The sequence below is a fragment of the Netta rufina genome (assembly GCF_964035555.1).
Source record: "Netta rufina genome assembly, chromosome: 20".
NCBI lineage: Eukaryota > Metazoa > Chordata > Aves > Anseriformes > Anatidae > Netta > Netta rufina.
In genome coordinates, this window is record NC_140144.1 from 3,628,148 (window position 1) to 3,649,602 (window position 21,455).

The 21,455-nt window shown below is 45.6% G+C and overlaps 1 protein-coding gene across 1 annotated transcript; it reads right to left on the reverse strand.

The window, feature by feature from the left end:
* Positions 1–112: 112 nt before the first annotated feature.
* TNFSF15 (TNF superfamily member 15) lies at positions 113–20,901 on the reverse strand. The gene is made up of 4 exons (XM_084299095.1): positions 20,518–20,901; positions 14,052–14,103; positions 13,638–13,685; positions 113–8,401 (listed from the first exon to the last, which is right to left on the reverse strand). Exons 1-4 carry the CDS (start codon positions 20,713–20,715, stop codon positions 7,974–7,976), a joined length of 726 nt encoding a protein of 241 aa, XP_084155221.1. The 5' UTR covers positions 20,716–20,901; the 3' UTR covers positions 113–7,973.
* Positions 20,902–21,455: the final 554 nt, after the last annotated feature.

Here is a 21,455-nt window from a genome sequence, read left to right on the forward strand (position 1 = left end):
TGCCTTTCCCAGCTGTAAATATGAGCACTTGGTAGATATTAGAATACAGACAGACTCAGGAGTCAAGGTGAATAGAAGTGCTTTTATTTTTTATTTTAAGGCATGTATTTAAAAAATATTTATAAACTTGCTTGTCAAAAGACATCAAAGCCATCTGCTAAAGTAAATAGTTAAGTTTAACAGATCTCAACTTTGTACCTTGTTTTTTACAATTTCTTACGTATAACTGACATCTATACATAGTACCAATAAATATGCAGTAAACATTTTCAGTGCCTTTTTGGCATTTTGATAAAACTCTACAATCAATGAAAACATAGCTTGATTTGTACAAGAATGAGAGCATCTGGAAGCTAGTTTAGTTCATAATTCAGCAAAACCGCCCAAACCTTCCTACTTACAGCACTTAATAATATAGTATTTAATAATTTAAGACTTAATATAATATTAAATAACTTAATGACATACTATTTACAGTAACCTGGTGTTTATGGGTACTAGGCTCTAACTTGTGAGGCGATGTCTTGCATGCTATTCCAAAGGACTTGTAGTAATACTTCTAAGTCAAAATGAATTTGGAACTGCTGGTATTGATAAACTTGGCTTGTCGCTTCACTTTTGAAGAGATTCATGTCTGGCTTTGGCACCAGGTGTCAAAAAAACCTGAATCAATGGATTCTTAGCTTTGAGAACCTGTCTGACAGCTGCTGAGTGTGTTGGAAAAAATTGGCCCTTATTCAGCTGCCTGTCGATGAGCAGGGACTCTTGAAATAAAGTCTCTTCCTATGAGTGTTCCTTCCATTTACCCACTTTGTCTCCTAAGCATCTTGCAGGATGGAGCACCAACTGAGACAGTCTTCTAGCCCTGCCAGAGTGAATTCAAAGCTTCTTCCAAAAAGCTGAGTGTATTATAAGTGACTTTTGAATTTGTTCCCAGCCTGCAAAAAGGGGTCTTCATGCAAGAACAAAGCTGGTGAGCAGATCTAGCTGTGGTTGGGCACCTCAAGAAGTTAAACTTCCCTACTGTCCAGGGTGAATTTAATGGAATAACAAATGCATCACATGAAAGTAAGATTCTCCCTTCAATACCCATGTCCATGGATGTAGTTGATAACACCAAACCCAGCGAAGATTCTGCTCGGGCAGTAACTGTCTGGGCAGCTTTATCCAGCCTTCTTGGGAAGGGAGTGCAGTGTTGTGTGGGGGCTGGGGATAGCTGTCCCTTGCTGAGTGCTGCTATTATAATCTCACTTGCATTTAGCTAGTAAAAATTTCTTTTCATACATTCCGCTGCAGCTTTGGGAGAAAAGAAGGTCTTATCTCCACCCATTCCAGGGGATGTAGCCTTTTAGAAATCTCTACCCTTGCTAGAAAGAAAACGTAGAAATTCATTAAGAATATCCAACTTTTGGATGAGAAAGGTAGGGAAAATGAAGTAAATTCCTCATGTGGAGGGAATGTACATGCCAGTGTATTTAGACCACAAAGATAGTAACTCAAGCTATTACTGCTATGCTACTGCCATTTCACTCTAAACAGAGTAAGTACAATAAACTGAGGGAATTCTGCTTAGCTCATGTTAAAGCGGGAAGTTTTTTTTAAAAAAGGAAAAAAACACCTTTTATATTCTTCAAATCTGAGGTAGCTATTGAATTCAAAAGAAATGCACCATTTTGTTGTGGAATTCTTATGGGGGAAAGCCTGTTTCCTACTAATTAACTCCTGGCTGCCACCTGCCTAACAAAATATCTCAGGTATGTGAGTGGATGAAAGCCAGGGTAAACATGCTTCCTCCATCAGAGTTTCCAAGTGAAAACCTTACTTGAGCCAGAACACATAGCCTTTAATCAGAAATCACTTCTGAATTAACTTAGAAATGCTACTTTGTGTTCAAGCCAGGAAAATGACAAGTTGTGGAGATAAGAAATATGCCTACTGGGACAATGTTTCTGAATTTTTCTAGTGGAAAAGGAAGAGCTTGTGCTCTTGGCAGCAGAGGACTGAAGATAAAACCATCTGGGATGAGAAGTAGATATCCAATGGGTACTGCTACTACACTGAGATTAAGGACAGCAAAGCTCAGTGCAGAACAGGACCAAGGGTGCCCAGAGCTCTGTTGCTTTCACTCAAGACTTGAACCCTCACTTGTCCAACGCTTCCCAGCTGTGTTACCTCTGACAGTCAATAGCAGAGAAATTGGAAATGCTGAGTTTCTAAGCTGCTGAGGTGCTCTCATGTATAGCTGTAGTCAGGGCAAAAGTTTTTTTTTTTGTTTTGTTCAGGTGATGATTTAAAAAACTGGCTGGAATAATGTGGTTCCCATCTCCCTTGTCTGCTCAGCTTTGGGCCCTGACTCAGGACTGACAGTATGACTGTGATGCAGTTTCTGATGAGCATTGTTTTTCCACAGGGCTTTCTTCAAAATATACTAAGAAATGGCAAAGAAAAAAAAAAAAAGGAACCAGCTGTTTCCCACACTGCAAAGGGGAAAAATGAATGAAAAAGAAAATCTGGTCAGCTTTTGTTTTGCCTTTCGAAAGGGAAGCCCATTACCTCCTGGGGCAAAGAAAAACGTTTGAGTTCGCTCAACATGGGTGCAGGATTGCTGACTGCAATAACAATGACTAACACACAGCAGCATGGGTGTTTGGCTGTATTAGCTGATCACCCTTATGTGTGCAGTTGAGTTAGTGTCTTTAGAAGGGGACCAGGATCAGAAGCTCTCACATTAGTTAACTTGCATTTTTATTGTCATAAAACTTAGAAACAAAAAACTAAGTCTGTTCTTCTGGTAAAAGTGAACATCAGTACTGAAGCATAAGACAATATGCAATCACTTAATGAAAACACATTACAGTAGCAAAATGCTATACTGGTGCTTAATACCCAGATTTGGGCAAAAATTCTTGACGCTGTCTGATTCTTCTAAAGAACGAATTTTCTCCTCATTTCTCATCTGAAATGATGGGCCACCCAGGAGATTAATAAACACAGAGCACAGTGTGGTCAGTTATACAGAGTTCAAAAAGACAATCTTTCAAAATATGGTTTATCTGTATTGAAAATCACAAGTAATACCTTAATCCATCCCACTTGGTCTGTGCTACGCTTTGATACAGACTGGTCGCATCCCTTCCTTCTGGGGGTCTACTCAAGCTGACATCTGCTAAACTGCGATGTCCAAAATCATCTCAGCAGCCTACTGTTTGTTATTTGGGTCATGTTTTACTAAGGAACATGACCTTCAACTTTCCACCTCTAGATCCTAATCCTGCCAACATACATGTGCTGATGATGGTCTGTGAGTGCTCCTATATTTAGGGGGTTACTCCTATAATGGTGTAGTTGACGGTAAACACAGGTTACATTTACATCACTTTTAATTTGATTTTACTCCTCCCATACACCAGATAGGAAAACTGAGCTCACTTTTACAATGTCACCCATCTTAAGCACATGCTTAAGACTAAGTAAAGCGTATGTTGGTAAGATTGGAGCTGTAATCCTCCATAGCTTGATTTAAATTTACTTGGATATCTATACAGAGAGAGAGTTAATGCTTATTAGTTTTTAAGGCGAAAGGAAGCAGTAGGTAAGTGAACCATTATATGAATTTGGGTTATATTTAGTGTTAGCTTTTTGGAGATCAAAGAGATTGGGGAAGAACAAAAATCCAAAGAACAAAAATATTTTGACCATGCTTCATACTAAAAAATAAACATTGGAAGAAAAATGATTTTTTTTTTTTTTTCTGTATAGTGCTTAAATATCTCTTTTACTGGAAAATGGAAGGGTCAAAATCCGAAATCACATAATTGTTTTAGTTCACGTAGCACGAGCTGCCTACTTGAACCCTATTCCTCCAGTTTGGAGTTTTTCTTATAACTGTTCTAGTTTCACATCCACCCAAAACAAAACATTTTCAGTCTGACCACAAACTGAAAGGTCACTTGTTCACAAGGCCTGATTTCATCATCTTCTCATTCAAGTGAAAATGCTGATGTATATGCATTTTCACATCTCCAGAAATGATTTACATTAAAGAAATGTTCTAATTCAATAAATGTGATTTTCTGAGAACACTTCTATCCTTATTTAGCTCTGGGAAAATCAGATCATTTGCAACTTGGGTTCAGTCTACTTATGATATTTCTCTTTGAGCCTGAATTGTCTTAAGCAGCTTTACCCTGAGGTTGTGCCATTGGTTTCTGTGGAATCCCTGGGTCAGAAGCAGCCCGTGTACTTGCTATTATACTTGCTAGTCACTGTTACAGAAGCATTAGCACTGTATGTGAGGGAAGAGAAGTGAAGGGGAGAAAGGGGGAACTTCCACTGGGGTAGATGTGTGCACGTTAATATGCCTGCACCACTTTAAAACAAGTAATGCCAGATAAATTACTTTATGATATATACAAAGTGTGCTACTGTGCTAAACGTGCTAGAAGCTGGTGTAAATAATGGGGTAGGAGAGCTTGCTATGGACTAAAATATTTTTGTGGTATGGCTAATGGAACAAGAGTCATACCTGCATTGTTAGAACAGCAGGTAAGTTTTTGCTTGAGAAAATTATCATCAGTGTACTGTGGACAAAAATGATGTACTTTGTTAGAGAAAGGGCTCGTTATTGCCAAAGCACTTCCTAAAACTTGTATGGAATATGCATAAATACACAAGCATGGCTATATCTGTATGTATTCCCTAGAAGTTTCTTTTTGTTATATATTAAATACTGCATGCACAATCCTGTCCTCTGGAACTCATATTTATCATATTCAGTGCAACAGTCATTAAGTGATGATGACTTCAGGTATAGTTCTTATGGAAATCTGCTCTACAAACCTATCAGGATTGCCCTATGGCCTCAGAAGAATGCTATGTTATCTCACTTGTAGAAGTAAAGAGCTTTCTGAATATCTGTAACTTAGTACAGCTAGAATTTGCATTCCGATTTTCTCCAAGGATACATCAAATTCATCCTCTATAACTTCATAAAAGCTTTCCCACGTAGTTGCTGAGAATCACCTGTCCTGGAGAGGTTGCTTAAGTCTCCTCTTTATGACATATGCCATGTTCTTTGCTGTGCTAGTCACATTAAGTGCCTCCATGTGGTGGTCTGCAAGACCTGCAAATGTCATGTTTTCATGAATTTGGATCATATTTTGGGCACACAACAAAGGGATCAGCAGCTCAGAAGGACTCAGTGTGGGGTGCTGAGAGAATGTTTGAGAAAATCTAAGAAATGGCAAGTCTTAGGGTTTCCCTAAGAACATCCTTTTCCTGAACTTGCGATCTCACCACATTTTTTGATGGTACGAAGGGAAAAATGGGATTTCTGAGCAGTAGGAACAGCCCTGCCAAGGTGGTGAATGATAAGTTGCCCTTTCTGAGAAATAACAACTAGATTGTATGCTAGGTGCTGAGTAGATACATATGGAGTAACTCCTCTTGTCTCCAAGAGGTAGTTTTAGCATAAGAGACTGAACAGATGAAGGAAACATAGCAATAAGTGTTTAAAAATGGAAGTGAATCTAGCTAATAAAAGAATTACAGGATATTTTGGCCAAGAGCATTTGCAGCTACTAGCAGGTGCACCACCTTCACTTTCTGATGTCTTGATCTATTTTCAAATAGCAGTTTTCTGACATGATTATAAGAGAGAAGTGTGTGGAAATTTAGATTTGGGCAAAGGGGTGTATTTATACTTAATGGATAGAGCCAAGAAAGAAGGAAGGTGCCTGAGGGAGACACGGATCAAGAGGACAGCTGGGATGTGGGTGTGGGGAAAGTGAAGACTTTGACAAGTCAAAGAAAGGATGAGAAGCTGAACTCTAAGGAAGTTTTGATGCAGCAGCAATGTCAAGGTGTCCTAGGTGGGCTATACTGCATAGTGGACCAACATCTGATGCCTAGACTTGAGGAGCAGAAAGCAAGAAAGACATCCGCTGAGGAAAGAAGAGCAAGGCAAGATGCCAACATCCTAGCTTTTAATACTGTGTATTTCAGTACTGTGCTTAATACTGCCTCAGTGTAGATAAAACAGTGAAGGGTGACTGAGAACCTACTATGGGACCAAGGCACTGCAGAATAGGGAAGGATGGTCAAAAAGCTTGCTTTTCTGAGATAATTTAACTAGATAAAAGATCTGCCAGGATTAAGAAGCATAGTGGTGTTGTTAGCCCAGAAGTGCTTATACCCAGGCCATGAAGAGGTAGAGACCCAGATATTGGTTGGATTTCTCACCTCTCTGCCTCTCTCTTCCCTTTGTACCCTAATCTGCTTGGCCCTTCTCTGTGCTTCAGTTGTGTTTTGCCTTCTCATCTCAAACAGATCTTTATATAGCAATAAATTGTCTCTGCTTGGAAGAGGCTTGCTGTGGCCAAAGCAGCCCACTGCTGGTCAGGCTGCAATGTCGCACGTGGTCTTTTGTAGCTGGGCTGTCTCTGCCAGAGAGCTCCTCTGCCCACTCAAGCTGTTCAGCTGCAAGCCCCTGTCTCCAGTCCTGTGGGTCCCCTGGCCTTGGTGCCCGTGTGGCACTAACAGCCTGCTATTGGGCCCCGCCATGGCTTTGGGTGGAAACAATAGCTAGGGAATCACGCCTTGCTCTCACTTCCGGCCAAGAAGTAGAAAACAGAGGGAGCCTGATGAGGTAAGGAGAAAAAAAAAAAAAAGAGCTGCAGTGAGCAAAGCCTGGCCACTGGCCAGCCCCTGCAGAACAGCTGCATGGTAGGTGCTTAGGTGTGAGACCTCCGGGCAGTTAAGAGTGTGAAGCCTGCATCTACTGGAATACGACCTGAGTCATTGTCAGTGATGTATTTATTGTGGGAGGAGAAGGAAAGCTGTGGAATTTCCCTGAGAGACAGCAAGGCCCATGAAAAAAAGTAAGTGTGAGATGGGAAGTGAGTGCTCCTGAGATCTGCACCTGGCTGTGGCACACCATGACCTTGTCTTTAGATCCGAGAACCTTTTGTATGGGCAGCTGGTTGGCAGCCCTCGCCCAGGCAAAGGCTGGGGAGTCCTTTGAGTTTTGCAGACTGCTGTAGCAGTGGTTGCAAGGGGGAGAGCACCAAAGCAGTGATTTTTTTAGTTGCACTTGCTTTCAATTAAACGGATTGGAAAACCAGTTATTGCAGAATGTTTCTCTTGAAATTTCAGTGGTTGATTTTCAATAGTGCAGAAAATTTTGTTGCGTGCCTCTGCTTTGTTTTTTTTCTGTTTTCCTAATGTTAGGATCTGACAGGGGGATTCCACTGTCATGCTGAAACAGAAAGCATTTCTGCGTTTTCCCTAGAAGTTTTACATAAAGGCCTAAGCCTACATATTGACTTACATAACTGTAAACAATTTCCTGGAAAAAAAATAATCAGGTAGCTTCTGCAAAACGCAATATAATTTTAATCTACTTTACAGGGAAGTTGGAAGGGATTAATTAAGCAGTTAATGATTAATGTGGGTTTTATATTAGTGCAAAGTACTGATCAAATCTATTTGTAAGGAAATGTTAAAAAATAATTACCTTTTAGAGCTGAGAGTCTAAAGTGAGGTAATGCAAAACTATACTGGAAGTGCTGGGGAAAGTTTAAAATGCTTTTTTTTTTTTTTTTTTTGAGATGAGGAAATTATATATTAGAAGAGGAGTTAGTGATGCAGCCTAGCTGTAGTATTCAGGATAAATAGGCCTGTCCCACACATATAACAGGTCCCTCCCAAGCAATCAAAGTTTTGAAGAGCTCTTAGCTTTTGCTTTCAAAACCTTCTATTTTCCTCTAGCCTGACTTGCATTTTTCTGGATTTTTTTGCTTTGTTTCAATTCAGCCTGTGGCTTCAGCTTTCCCTACCCCATAATTTAAGGCTGCAGAGAGTGCTGCAGGTGAGTGACAGTACAAAAGGAGCACAGAGACCAGCACCCCGACGTGCCCTCACCAAACCAGAGTCCTGCAGGGCCATGTCAACCCCCACCAGCTGCTGCCAGAGACCTACAGTAAAAAGGCACCGAAGAAGGTTTTGTGCTCCTTAGTGTAATCCACCAGCTTAATGTCGCTAACGTTGACCATCAGCTTGTCTCCTACTTCTAAGGAGACCACAGCTCCCAGATAAATGGGCTGGAACCAGCTGTTCCCTTCTTCACGGAGGGTCTTGGTGCTGGTCAGCAGCTGGGTGGGCTCGGGGTAGCTGTCGGTGACTTTGGTGATGATGGCCGTGACAGAATTTGCTTTCCCTGAACTTTCAATGTGCCCTCGGAAAGTGACCTGAGCATACACATAGTAGTCCCCAGACACAGGTATCACCAGTGAGTTGCTGAAATAACTCAGGTTGTTCTTGGTAAAGGCCAAGCCTCGCTTGTCTTCCCACTGTAGGATTGGCAGGTGGTTTCCCATGGTGCTGGCAAAATCTTGTTTCTTCACTGTGGGACAAAGAGAGAGGGAGAAGAGATGGGTTACTTTGCATCCTGCTGAATGTGCTAACGGATCTCTACTCCAAAGGCGAATTAAAACACCAGGAGAGAAACCTTCTTATTTTACAGCTAGAAAGCTGAGACAAAGTTGGCTGCAGGCCAACCGGCAAGTGGCATTTTTGGAGCATGCCTGGCAGTGTTTGGATCTGAGCCATCAGGAACCAAAACTGGAAAACCTCAGCCAGAGCAGGTTGCAGCAGGGCTAGGCTACAACTGGACACCCTAGGTGGTGTGACAAGGCCATCCTTCCCGAAGGCTGAATCTCACAGCACCATGGGGAAGTACAGATGGCTTTACCCCACAGTTCTGAGTATAAACCTTGTCCTGAAGTGAAAGCAGTGCTGGGGAGTTGTACAGACCTGTGCTGCAATGGTTCACACCTGTACATCTTGGTTCAGGGCACTAGTAAGAGGCATTAGAGCAATGTTTTCTTGAGTTGCAGTGGACTGAAGTTATGTTTATGCCACCATAGTGCTAATGCAGGATAACAGATGCTATTTGCTTGCAAAAGTTTCACAACAGTCAGCACGATCTGTCATCGAGCACTGAGACCCTTGAACTTTTCCTGCCAAGTTGCTTTTGGTTAGCCCTTGCACCCAGCTTTCCTTGTGGGTGTTCACAAGAAGATCTTTTGCTGTACAACTGCCTTTCATTTACTGGTGCCCTTTGATTTTACCATAAAACTAGAATACCCCAATGTGCTTTAAAAAGACCAGTTTCAAAGTAACACTTTATATTAAAACCCAGTTTTATCTCAGTGTTTTGAAAATGTTTTGATGGAGCAAAACACTAAGCTTGATGTTATCTTCAGCTTTATTTCTTACTTAACTGCCAGACCGTTTTGTTTGTTTTTTTAACAGAACTCTAATCCAGGCCCTAGCATTGGTCTGATCCAAGCAGAGGCTGAGGATGCTCCTCAGGTTGCAGAGGCTTTTGGGAAGAATCAGGGAGCTGCTGCCCTCTTCCCTTCACCTCTCCTCTGCTGCTCTGACTTTATTCACATGACAGTCAGCAAAACAAGCCTTAGGACTTATTCCTTCTGCACAGCAGCAAAAGAGTTTTCTCTGCCCTTAACCAACTGCCACATAAAATTGTTGTGCTAAAACAGCAGCTGAGGTGGTGAAGAGCATACATGCTGTGGAGATTCTGCTAGGTGTTAGAGCAAACCTGGAAAGTTGATGTTAAACAGCGAGAAAGACTGAGTCAACTGATTTCCAGGAAACCAATCCTTTTTCTTTTTCATGAACTTAGGTTAACGTTTAAACTTGATTTTGATTCAGTGTTTGGGGAAGAGGTGTGTGCATGGGCAGGGAGGCAAGATGAATGCAGGTAAGGGAGAGCTTTGAAGTGCTTGGCAATGACCTTTAGGTTTACCCTGGGTGACATGAGATTCAGGAAAATGAATATGCTCAGTCCCATGGCATCCTTTTTTTCTGGCAATAGATAACCAATGAGGAGACAAGCAGATGTTAGAAGTGCAATTTATTGCATATTCTTCAAGTATACCAACAAAATAATGGCATTTTTTTTTTCTCAGCCTGCCTGTCAGCGCTGCTGAAGAATTATATCTGTCTATTTTTACCCAGGAGGCAAAGCACATGAAGAGAGTATTTCTGTATGGGAAGGCAATAGACAGGGATTGTGACAGCAAGCCAAGCTAAAATATAGAAGTATTATAAGGACTATGAGGCTTACAGCCAACAAAGCGTTGCCTTATACACAAAGAGGAGTAAAGGAAAGTGAAAGTATTTGTGGTCTGCCTTCATCCTCCTCTACCTTCATCTCATAGCCTCGGGTGCCTGTGCAGGGACTGGGCTGCATCCTGGCAAAAACTAAAGTAGCAGTTGGGTCACGCTGATTACAACAGCTTGGGGTAAGACCTCTCAGAGTTGAGGTGGTAACAGAGGGAAGCTTGTTTGAGGTAGACGATCAGAAAATTTCCCAAAAATGTCCTGGGCTCTTTTCCATCTTTTGAAGTTTGTGGGAAAATTGTGGAAAAGCTTCATGAGATTTTTTTTTGTTGTTGTTGTGTACAATGACGCACTTAAAATGTCAGTGACACTTAATTCTTCAATGTTTTTAAATAACTAAAAGGCAACTCGAAGTACATGATTTCATAACTTCTAGAATTAGGCAACTCTAAGTTTTGTAGCTATAACCTTCCTTTTAGGCTAGTGCTCACTGCAATGATGCTCTGTTTCCATGTTGGTTATTTTTTTCTATGCTTTAGAGATATGCCAAGAGGAAAAAATGCATGTTCAAATGCCTTTGAATATGGTATAACTTCTTTTCTAGCAGTATTTTTACTTCTCATTGATTTATTTCTTAAATATATGGAGCTGCACTTTCAGCAAATATACATATTACACTAATCCTCAAAGTAAATAAAATCTGCTTTTAGTAAGGGATTCATTGCTACAGCTCCTTCAAGTTTCCTCTGCATTTTTAATTTCTGGTATCACTTACGTGCCAGATTTCTTCTCTTTTCCAAAGATCCCTTTCAGTTTAGTTTCTTGTTGGGGAATCCCCATTGCTTAGCAGCTCTTGGGTGCATGTTGGTGAACTTGTGGGGTTTCTACAATTCATGGCCCTCACTGGTGTGATGGCCTAATACTGTCAGCTGTATTATAAGAAAGATGAGGGGCTGAGTCTCCTGTGGAGTACAGCTTTGTGTGGCATGTACTGCAAAGTGCAATGGCTGCAGAGTCACTGTTGCTCAAGATCATGCCCTGGGAGTTTAATTACTATTCTTAGAAGGTTCGACAACCAAGTTGAACCAGAAAGTGTTTTTCTACCCAGATTTAGTGGACTGCTTATTATAATTAGCATCATGATAAATGCCACCCAGGTACTTGATGGGGTTTCTGCAACATGCTGCATCCAGCTGTGCTCCAGGCTGGTGACAAGGAGGAATAGGCATTGGTCTGCATCTTTCCCTTTATGCTGACCGTGCCATTCTTTACTAGCTACAGCCACCAGGGAGATGAGATGTCAGTGTCATAATAGGTTCAACATGCTCGATATGTGTTAAAAAGGCCAAGAGCAGGTGGAGAATTTTTCATAAAGGAACAGAGACCAAAACATTGAGTCATCCTGCTACTGTTAATTCAGTGGTGCATTCCCATACTAAGTACTCCAGCTAGTTCTCATTCCCCTCACTCCTCTGTTCTCACCTTCATAATATATGTTCCTAAATCTAGAAGGAGACAGAGAGGAGCAGATAGGGATCTGGAAGAGATTTCCTGTGAGGGAGAGTACCTAGTCTACTATTTTCACTGTGCAGATGGTGCCTGTTTTGGTGGAATGTAGGAAATATCTAAAGAATAATTATTCCTTTTTTGCTTTCTACGCACAAGTCAGTCACAGGTCCTGAGAAGCAAAGAGCAGGATGACACCCAAGAAGTTACTATAGAACCAGTTTAGAATAGCACAGCTTTCTGACTATGGTGCACCACTAAGTTTGGGAAGTCACTGCTTACAGGGTGTGGAGAAGCCCCAAAATATGCCAGGGCTCAACAGGCTGCCCTGAGGAGCTGTGGGTGCCCCATCCCTGGCAGTGCCCTAGGCCAGGATGGATGGAGCTGGGGGGCAGCTTGGGCTGGTGGGAGGGATTAGATGGGTTTGGGCTTAGATGGGCTTTAAAGGTCCCTTCTAACACAAACCATTCTGAGACTCAAAAAAAAAAAAAAAAAGAAAAAAAAAGCTTAAAGACAAGTTCATGGAAGTCTGGTTTCCTGATGGCTATGTAGCACAGCAGCCTAGGTCCCGGACTCCATTTTGCACAGAAAAGGAGTGAGAAAAACATCTCAGCTTTTTCCTTCTCATGGCTAACAGCGATGGGGCTGAAACAGCAGGCTGGGGTGGACAGGCAGCATCCCGGGGGCACTGCTTGGGAATGATGGTGAAGGAGTTCTTACAAATGGGAGGCCTGAGGAAATTTGTAGTAAACTGTTGGGTGCTTCCCTGCGACAAGAGGACTTTTGTGCAACCCAGGGAAGTTCCTGTCAGCAGCGCAGCGCTTTGGCTGCAGCTCTGAGTCAGCCACCCCGGGAGCTTTTGGGTCTCAGTCATGTGGCAACTTGGGAAATGGGGGAACCTCTGTTAGCAGATGTGGTCCTTCTGCTCCTGCCAGCTTGCATTTACGCAAGGATGTGCTTTGAGCAAGGACAGGCCCATTTGGATGTTCTAGCAACCTGCGTGAGGAAGGAGATGGGACCGAGGGTGTGCATTAGGAAGGAATTTGTGGATTAGTGAAAGTAAACAATGCCAGGGAAAAACTGAGCCCTGAAGCACTAGTTGCTTCAACCCCATATGTAAATTTGTGTGAAGCTTCATGCAGCTTCTTGCATGGTTCAGGTTACTGCGGTGCTCCCCTGGGACAGCACACAGGGTGCTGGGGAAGCCTCTGCAATGCAAATTGCCTTAGTGGACAGATGGGAGAAGCTCAGAGCTGCTGGGGGGCCCTTCAGCACTCCGTCCCATCCAGATGGGAATCTGCCGTGAACCTGTTCCCCTTCTGGTAATCCCTAAATTTTCCAGGAAGGTGGAGCTGGTGGGAGGGGGGAGGGCTCAGGACAGCAGCCTTGGTGCGATGAGAGCCCCAGCTCCGTGGTGAGATCACCCCCCCCCCCTCCCATGGCAGCGCTTTGCGAGGGCGTTTTCCTGTCACGTACGGGCTCAGAGGGGTTCAGCTGGGCACAGCTCTTCCCTTGCTTGCTCCAACGTGTTAGAGATGATCACACCAAAAAGAGGCAGCTATTTCATAGGAACGTAGTGTGTGTGGCTTCAGTCAGGGCTTGCAAAAATAGGGGCCCTAAAACTGGACTTACTGACCTCATTTGGCTTCGAAACTGGTAGTTCTTCCTAAATCACAGCTCACTGGGCTCCTTTCCGAAGAAAGTGGGCACTCATGCTTGGTTTCAGGGGCCTGAGCACTCACTCGGTGGCAGCAACCACCAGGAGAAGTGGCACTGGTCCCAGAGGCACTGGCTGCCTCTCCTCTGTGGACCCTTCCCTGTGGACACTGCTTTGTTAAATCTGCAGCGCTGAGCGAGGCAAAGTCAATGACTATTTCTCCCCTGCTTCTTACAACACCTGATCCTATCAGAGCCGTATAAACTGAGGTTTTTGCACTGCAACAGCTGTAAGGCCCGAGGGGAACGCTTTGGTATTGAACAAGCATTACCTGTCAGGTGCGCTCTTGGCTTCTCTGCACTGGGAATTGTATCTGTAACTGAAGGGAAAAGAGAAAAAAAAAAGGGTTAAGTGAGTGGAGGGGGAGTGCTCCTCTGCTTGGCTGGGCACAGGGTGTGCATGGGCTCCAAATCTGCATTTTTACTCTCTGGGGGAGTTGTACCGGTCCCAGTGAGCTGCTGGGGAGGTGTGGGCCCATGCTGGGATGGGGACAGAAATGCTTGTCCCTCACTACAGCCCCGGCTGTCCCCCATCTCCCTGCCTCCTGTGGCTTATTCTGCCCTGCCTAGTGTGGATCTGGGCCATGAGCGTGGGTGGGGAGGTGTCGGCGCTGGGCGCAGAGGCAGCAATTGCAAAACCTAAGTAAACAAAGGTGCCGGGGATGGGAAAGGGACAGCAAACTTACCAGTGTCTAGTGCCCGCTGCTTCAGAAAGTGAGAGCCCCGCTCGTCTGCGACCTACGGGAGAGAAGTGCAAATGGTTACCTCCAGGGCTCCTCCACAAGGGTCCGGTTTGTGATATCCCAGAAAACGTGGGATGGTACACTGATATCTTTCACCTCAGCTACAACTTTTAAGTAAAAGGACAAGTCCCAACAGAGCTTTGCCTCATTGCGAGAGGTTTTTTTTTTTTTTTTCTTTTTTTTCTTTTTTTTTTTTTTTTTTTTTACTGTTTGTTTGAAACCACCCACATCTTAGAAAAGGTGCCAGGGACAGGAGCTGGGCTCCTGTGATGGCTGGGTTTCACTCCAGCCTTGTTCATGGGCTGGATGAGCCCATGGCAGTGCTGGGGCAGAGGCCATTGCTAACTCTCCTGTGCGACCATGTGTCCACCCAGCACTGCTGCTTGGTGACTCCTGTCTCCATGCATGTAGCAAAACAGAGCAAGCAGAGCAATGTGAGACATTCTTCCCTTCTTCCCTGCTTTACATCTCAGCAGGGCTGAGTAAATTGCATCCAAAACACCAGCAAAGAAAGTGAGAGGTGTACTAGCTACAGACCTGCTGCTTCCCCTGCATCCCTTTCTGAGTTATTTCAGACTGTAAGTCTATCACTTAGGTCTGCCTTGAAATCTTGGGAGCCCCAGGGCAAGGCAGGCTATTTCATGTTCGCTTGCATCTTACGTGTAAATGTTCCTCTAGCACTGAGCACCAGCATATTTATGACCCATCCCTGTCATAACAGGGCCTGTACCAAGCGGTGCTGACATTTGGGTCAAGCAGCAAAAAAGGGCCAGCCACTGGCTCCATGCCATGCGCCTCCGGGTGGCTCCCGAGTTATCCTGCATGGCCCGTGGCTCCTTGCCAGGAGCAAGCTCTGCTATTGCAGCCTGAACCCAGCATGCTGCAGGGGGAAGGAAGGAGCTGCGGGATGCTGACACTGGATGTGGCCTCCCCGTGGCACGGGGAGCATCTTCCCTTGTGCTTGTGCCAGGCACAGTGCTTGGTAGGAAGATGCTGGCAGTGCGGCTGCAGGTAGCTGGTGGTTGGGGATATGCAGCCAGCTCGGGGCTGCCTGGTGAGGTATGGTGTGTGTCAGGGATGGCTGCAATGAATTTAATGGGTACTGCAAGCTGCCACTGACCGGCTTGCAACAGACGGTGTGATGCGCATTGGTCAAAAACCAGGCTGAAATAATATCAGCATGTAGGTGCTGAAGTTGTCACCTGGTGGCTGCATCTCACACAGCTCCAAGTATTGCAGGAGAAGTTGAAAATGCATAATTTACACAGGTTATGGCAAGGAGAGTATGTGAGGGGAAGAATCAGGTCATATGGGACTGCTGGCTGCTCTGGTGAGCCCGAAGATACTTCACCAGCAGTGAGCAGCCATGTGCTGCTGCAGAAAAACATCATTTCTGAAATAATGGCTCCAGTGTGTTGGAAAAGAAATGGAGAAGGAAAAATATCTTTTTTTTTTTTTTGCCCTCCCTTTCTGCTGTGAACACATACACACAGAGCCCAGGCACAGGCTGCCCTGCAGGAAAGGTCATCTAGGAGAGAGGCTGGGAGAAAGATGGGTGATGGCTGAGAGAGGAATGGTGCTGAGGTGTCTGCGCCTCTCATTATCACCGATGACTTTCTCTGAGGTCCTGCCTGCTTGCTGTGGTGTCTGAACGCAACTGATGGGACACAGTCAGAGCAAGGTGACTGTCCTTCCCCTGGTGAGAAGCACAAGGTCGTGTCGAGGATTTCCCTCAAACATCCCCTTTGCTTTCCACCAGATGCCTATGTGTATATTTGCAGCTTTATTTATGTGGCCCTTCCTATATATTTACCAAGTTACATATTTCCTAACAATGCTAAGTACCACAAAGAGCTATAAATCAATCACAAACCTATGTTTAATCATCTAACTTCAGTGGGACTGGTTATTTAAAGCCCAACTTCTGCCGAAGTAGTTTATATACACACAGCATTGCAATACAAGCAGAAATGATGGGGAAGTGGGAAGGATCTCAAGAAGAATCCTGCTGCTTTATCAAAAATGCTCAATTTACTTGTTTCCAAAGAACACCGAGTGAATAGTCCTCACGGAGCAGCTGCTTTTCTACATGCTAAGGGACAGCGCATTGCATTACATAAGCAGGGTATTACAGGGTGTGAATTATTCTTTTATGTGGCAAAGGTAGTTGTTTTTTTTTTTTTTTTTCCTGATTGTGCTGGTTGATTGGGATACAACTCTTCTAAACTTTCAAAGAAGAATACTTCAGTACCAGAAAATGCCACATAATGGTATTAATAATATTTGTCCTAAAGATGTACATTGATGGTGTAGTTGAGGTGCATAAAGAGCATTCAGGATGAATGAAATGAGGGAGAGCCAAGCAGCATGAGATAGTACAGAAATCATTTACACAATTAGATTTTTTCTCTATTTTCCCTTATTGCTTAGCTGTGATTCTGAAAAGTTCAGACCATGGCCTCAGTTTTCCCTTCAGTTACTCCAGAGAGATTGTAGCCAGTGCCAAGTGACTTTGAAAATCCTACCCTACAGCTGACATGGGGACAAAGGATTTCTCCAACAGCTCTGCTTACCCTGAAGACTGCAGTATACAACACACTGCTCTATTGCTTTGATACCAAGAATGTCCAAAAGTCCCAGTGCATCTACATCCATGTCTTGCTAAAGCCAAGGAGAAGGACCAAACATCCCCTGAGCACGTGCTTTGCCTCTCGTACCTCAAGGAGGGGCTGGGGTTGTCCAGGGGAACTGCCTGGGAAAAGCAGCTTGGTGCTGGAGGCAGGGGGATTAATAAGCAAAATCCCCCCCCTGCCTCCCCAGGCTCCTTCACCGCTCTGTTTTTAGCACAAGATGCTAATTTACAGGCAGGTCTCTGCAGGGCATGCACGGTACCTGCACCCCCAATTTTGTTTGCTCCAGGGGTGCTGCATGACCTGGACAAGATATGTCTGGTCCCCTGCTGCTGAAAGCTGCCCTTGGTGGGAGCTTTTTGGCAGGGCCATGGCATGTGCTGACATCTCTGCCCATGAAGCATGAAGCAGCACTTTCCCGATATTTGGAAGGGCAGTCCTGCACACGTAGGACTGGATGCAGTGCTCCCTGCTGCTCCCCAAACACCTCCCCATCCCTAAGGATCAGGAAGCCATTTGGGGGTCTCATTCCCATTTGGACAGGCCACGAGGGCTTCTGGCTCTGCACAGGTTATAGTTCTGCCTGTCTCATCTAAGCATTGCTGCTGTATCCTTTTGTACTGCAGGAGGGAGATCTAGGTGGAGCTGCTAAGACTTTAAAGTCCCTCCCATCCTGTGGCACCTCCCGTCTCCATTGCAAGGCTGACATGGCACACGCATTCATGTGCAACCCGTAGGACTGTTTCTGGATTGAGTTTCCCATTTCACTGCTTGTGGCCCTGCCATGCGAAGGATGCCACCAACAGAAGCCCAAGTACCAACATCTGCAGGTCAGGACTTGACTCTCTGCGTTATGGGGCTAGCAGAGTGAGTTGCTAAGACAGATGGAGATACTTTCCTGGCTGCTTTGTTCTTCCCCTTGGTGGATCTGTGCACTCAGGCTGAAATTTGACTTCCCTTTTACAGATTTCCTGCTAATAGCCCAAGCCATGTGTCATTGCTTAAAGATCTCTTTCCTCACCTCGCTCTGTCTTGAAACACGAAAGAAAGTGATTTGTACTTCCAAAAGGGAAGCTGTGTAGTGAGCCTGGAAGGTGTCCAGGGAAGCCAGCATCAAGGCGTCAATTATTCATGCAAGACGCAACATACCACAAGAAAGAGAGAGCCGGTGGTTAACACATGTTGCTGTAATGACATAATTTGCCCTGCTCTTTCCTGAAAGAGGCATTTCCAGAGGAAAAGGTGAGTTTATGCCCCTTTTGAGGAGTATGTGACAGCATGTGCCCCCGCACAGAAGCTGAGATGAGCAAACCGTCGTACCCCGCAGGCAAACTGAAGAGGCACACCCCTGTTGCACAACCCTTCTCATCCTCCTTGCTCCAGGAAGGACGGGTTCAGGGATTTACTACGTTTGCTTCTCACCTGCCTGGCTGCACCAGTGCCTCCCAGGAGTTGCTGGGGCCAAGTCCCTCCTGCTGCCCCGGGCTGGCCCAAGTGCAGGAGGAAGGGAAAATCTGGCGGGTGCAGGCTGAGCTCTGGGCCTGGGGCAACAAGAGGGCTCCTCCTGTGAGCTCAGTGCTGCAAGGGACAGTGAGTCAACCCACATCTGGTGCAAACTGGGACCGGTCCACCTGCTCCCAGTATGCCCAGGACACCTGCACCCAAAAGCTGTGTGCAGAGAGCTCCAACATGCATGCCTGGTCCCAGACAAGTTCTTCTGGCCCAGGATATCAAGGGTGTGTGTGAAGAAGGCATCCTTTAACCATGTGGTTCACACTCTTCAAATGCAGATGGAAACGCAAAAAGATGTGATCCTGAGAGCCTATACACCCAGAAACTCTCCCCTGGACTGAGCTGGGCTGTGCTGAGCTGCAGGACTGAGCGCCTGTACTCAGCCCACAGCATGGCTCTTAGGGGGATTAACAGCAAACTCCGCAGGCAGACAAATCCACCCAGCTGCGCTCTGTTGCTGGACAACACTGGTGACACTGTCAGTGATCCTTGGAGTGAATGAAATAGGCAGCAAAGGCAGGATCCTATGGAATTGCAGCTAGGCACTCCACCCACTTGGCTTGGCACAAGCGCCGTGGGCAGGCAGCCAGCCCTGATGATTTTCCCTCCCTCAGTAGGACACGCAGCGGCTGTAACTCATCTGATCACCTCGTTACATCACTGTGGGAATACTATGCACTAACAAGTCAGTGTAGATGCACGGAAGTACATGCTCGTGTAATCCAGGCTAGAGCAAATCTAATGGTTTATATTGCGCTTTTCCTCTTTAGAAGCCAAACCCGGTCGCAAATATTTTTCTCCACTAACTCTGCCAGCAAGGTTAACAGCCAGGAACACGTTAGTCCTATCAAACAGCTAGCATTATACTATTTCTTTTTACAATTGTTTCAAGAATGGAACTTTCTGCTTGGTACTGGAGAACCTCAGAGGATGGGAACAGAAAGAGCAATGAGACCATCCGAAATGCCTTTTCACTCCGTGTGTACCCGCTCCAACTGGCCTAAATAATAGCGAGGATAGCGCAGCAGCATGTACATGTGCAAGAAATCAGTAAATTTAGCTGTCTGATGTACTATGCAGGGCTGTCATACTTCCTTTCAGCTGTGCCTGAAGTTACAACTGGGTAACGTGGATGGACTCAGGAGCTGGCTCTGTTTGGGTGTGAGATGCCGGCCATGCAGACTTGGGGTCAAAGCAGGGCTAGTGCTGCTCTGTGCAGCCGAGCACGCACATGCGTGCAGCTACAGACACAGCTGACAGACTGTCCAAACATCTGCAGGCAAAATGTTTCCTACATCTGAAGTTCGCTCTTAAGGCCGCTTACTAACACTGTTTTCTTTAGCTGTTCCATAAGTATACATACATGACAAGCAGGCTAATTAGGTGGGGAAATTCAGACCTGAAGTTAAAATTCCTTTAAACCTTAATTCTTCAGACCCAAATGCACAACTCTTCCTCCTGGCATGGGGCAGTCCTGCTGGATTCATAGCCTGCAGTGGGTATAGACACTTGCAGGCTAACGTAAGCAGGAGTGGGGCAGCACAGGAGAGCATTAGAAGTGACCACACCAGCCAGCCTGTATTGCTAGGAGCAAAGAGTTTAGCTGTCTGTCAAAGAAAAAGAGCTCAGAAGTTCCCTGGATACAGAGAAAGCTTTGATGGAGAGTAAAAAAGTGGGATGCAAGCTTTAGGATCAGACTGTAGTTGTCCCAAATCTTATCTCTGCAGGAGTTTGCATTGATAATACAGGACAGCCCCAGCTGTCTGCCCGATCATGTACACATGCACTGACCCACTGACATCAGCAGCACGCTCAGCAGATGTTTGCTGGAACAGGACATGGTAGGGGAAGTCTCAGAGCTAATCCAAAAGAAAGGTGGAAAATGAGCCGTAGTATCAAAATCTGGCTGAAATCAGTGGAGAGACACAAATTTCAATCAACTAGAGCTTTCTCTTAAGCATTTTCTGCAGCACACCAGTAAAAGTTTTAAAGGTGTACGTTGTGCTGTGACCTTAGTGAAATTATGACAAGAGGAACAGAAACCGTTAGTTAAAAAGACCGAACGATCGTAAGAGTTGTCCCTGGCAGACTGTCTCTGAGTAAGGAAGGTGGAAGGTAACGGTGAACTTCTTGCCTTCCCTTAAACACAAGAAACTCATAAAGAGAGAAGAAGAACCAGAAAAACAAATAAGCAAACGATGGGGGAAGGGGAATGCCACGCTCCCCTCCTCGCGGGGCAGCAGGTCCGATGCACGGCAGAGCCTTACCTGGCCAGAGCAGGAGGTGGGGGCTCGGAGATTTCCAACCAGCAGGTAGGCGGTGGGCAATGCCAGCAGCAGCACGGCCAGCAGGCATAGCAGCACGGCACATCGTATCCTCCTCAAGTCCTCCTTGAGGTGCATCCTGGAGGCTTGGCCGATCACCGGAGCCTCCTCCTCCAGGGTTATCTCAGCCCCGCGGTCCATGCCGGCGCTTGACGTGTGAGCTGCCGCTGAGCCTGGCTGGGAGCTGGCAACGGCAAAATCTCCTCTGGCTTCTGCCCTGCATGGAGACCCCCATTAAATAAGAGCTGCCCCGAGTGTGGGAAGGCACCGACACACGCACACCCTCCCTCCCGAGGAATGCACCGCCTACAATAGAAACCTAGCTCAGGGAAGGGAGCACCGCGGCTCATCGAGCTCCCCGAGGTGCCTGCTGCCTGCCTCCCTCTGCCTTTTTTTCCCCTCGCGTGTAGGAGGAAGCTAGGAAAGTCCCAGTGGGTGGAACCAGGATAAACTCTGCTGCTGGGCTGGATGAGCTTGAAAACTTTTCCGTGTGGCAAAGGGAACGTGAAACCAATGGGAGTGAAAGTGAGAAGCAAAGGGGGGGCGCGAGGGCGAGTGGCCACAGCGCCACAGTTTCAGCGTGGCCTCAGGACAAAAGGGACTTTTAGGGAAGGTGAGCAGGCTGCAAGTGACACCCAGGAGTCTGTTTCTCTGAGATGTCACTTTGTTCCCACAGAATAGGACGTAAAGCAGGCTGCACAATGAGTACCTTTTGCACCAAGCAGCCCGGGCTCAGGCCCCAGCCCGGTGTTTGGCTCCCTGGCTGATGGGGGCTTGCTCTCTGAACTCGTCATCGCCATACTTTCACAGGAGTCTGTTGTCATTACTTGGAAAGGGAAAAGCTGTGACTTTATTGCACTTGGAAAAATGTGAGGTCATTT

What these genes read in the sequence shown, in the direction of transcription:
- TNFSF15 (XM_084299095.1), bottom strand. Translation starts at nt 20,715, where the DNA reads ATGGACCGCGGGGCTGAGATAACCCTGGAGGAGGAGGCTCCGGTGATC. An exon ending in GCAGCGGGCACTAGACACTG is followed by an intron (nt 13,686 to 14,051) that starts GTAAGTTTGCTG and finishes TTTTCCCTTCAG; the next exon opens with TTACAGATACAATTCCCAGT. An exon ending in GCCAAGAGCGCACCTGACAG is followed by an intron (nt 8,402 to 13,637) that starts GTAATGCTTGTT and finishes TTTGTCCCACAG; the next exon opens with TGAAGAAACAAGATTTTGCC.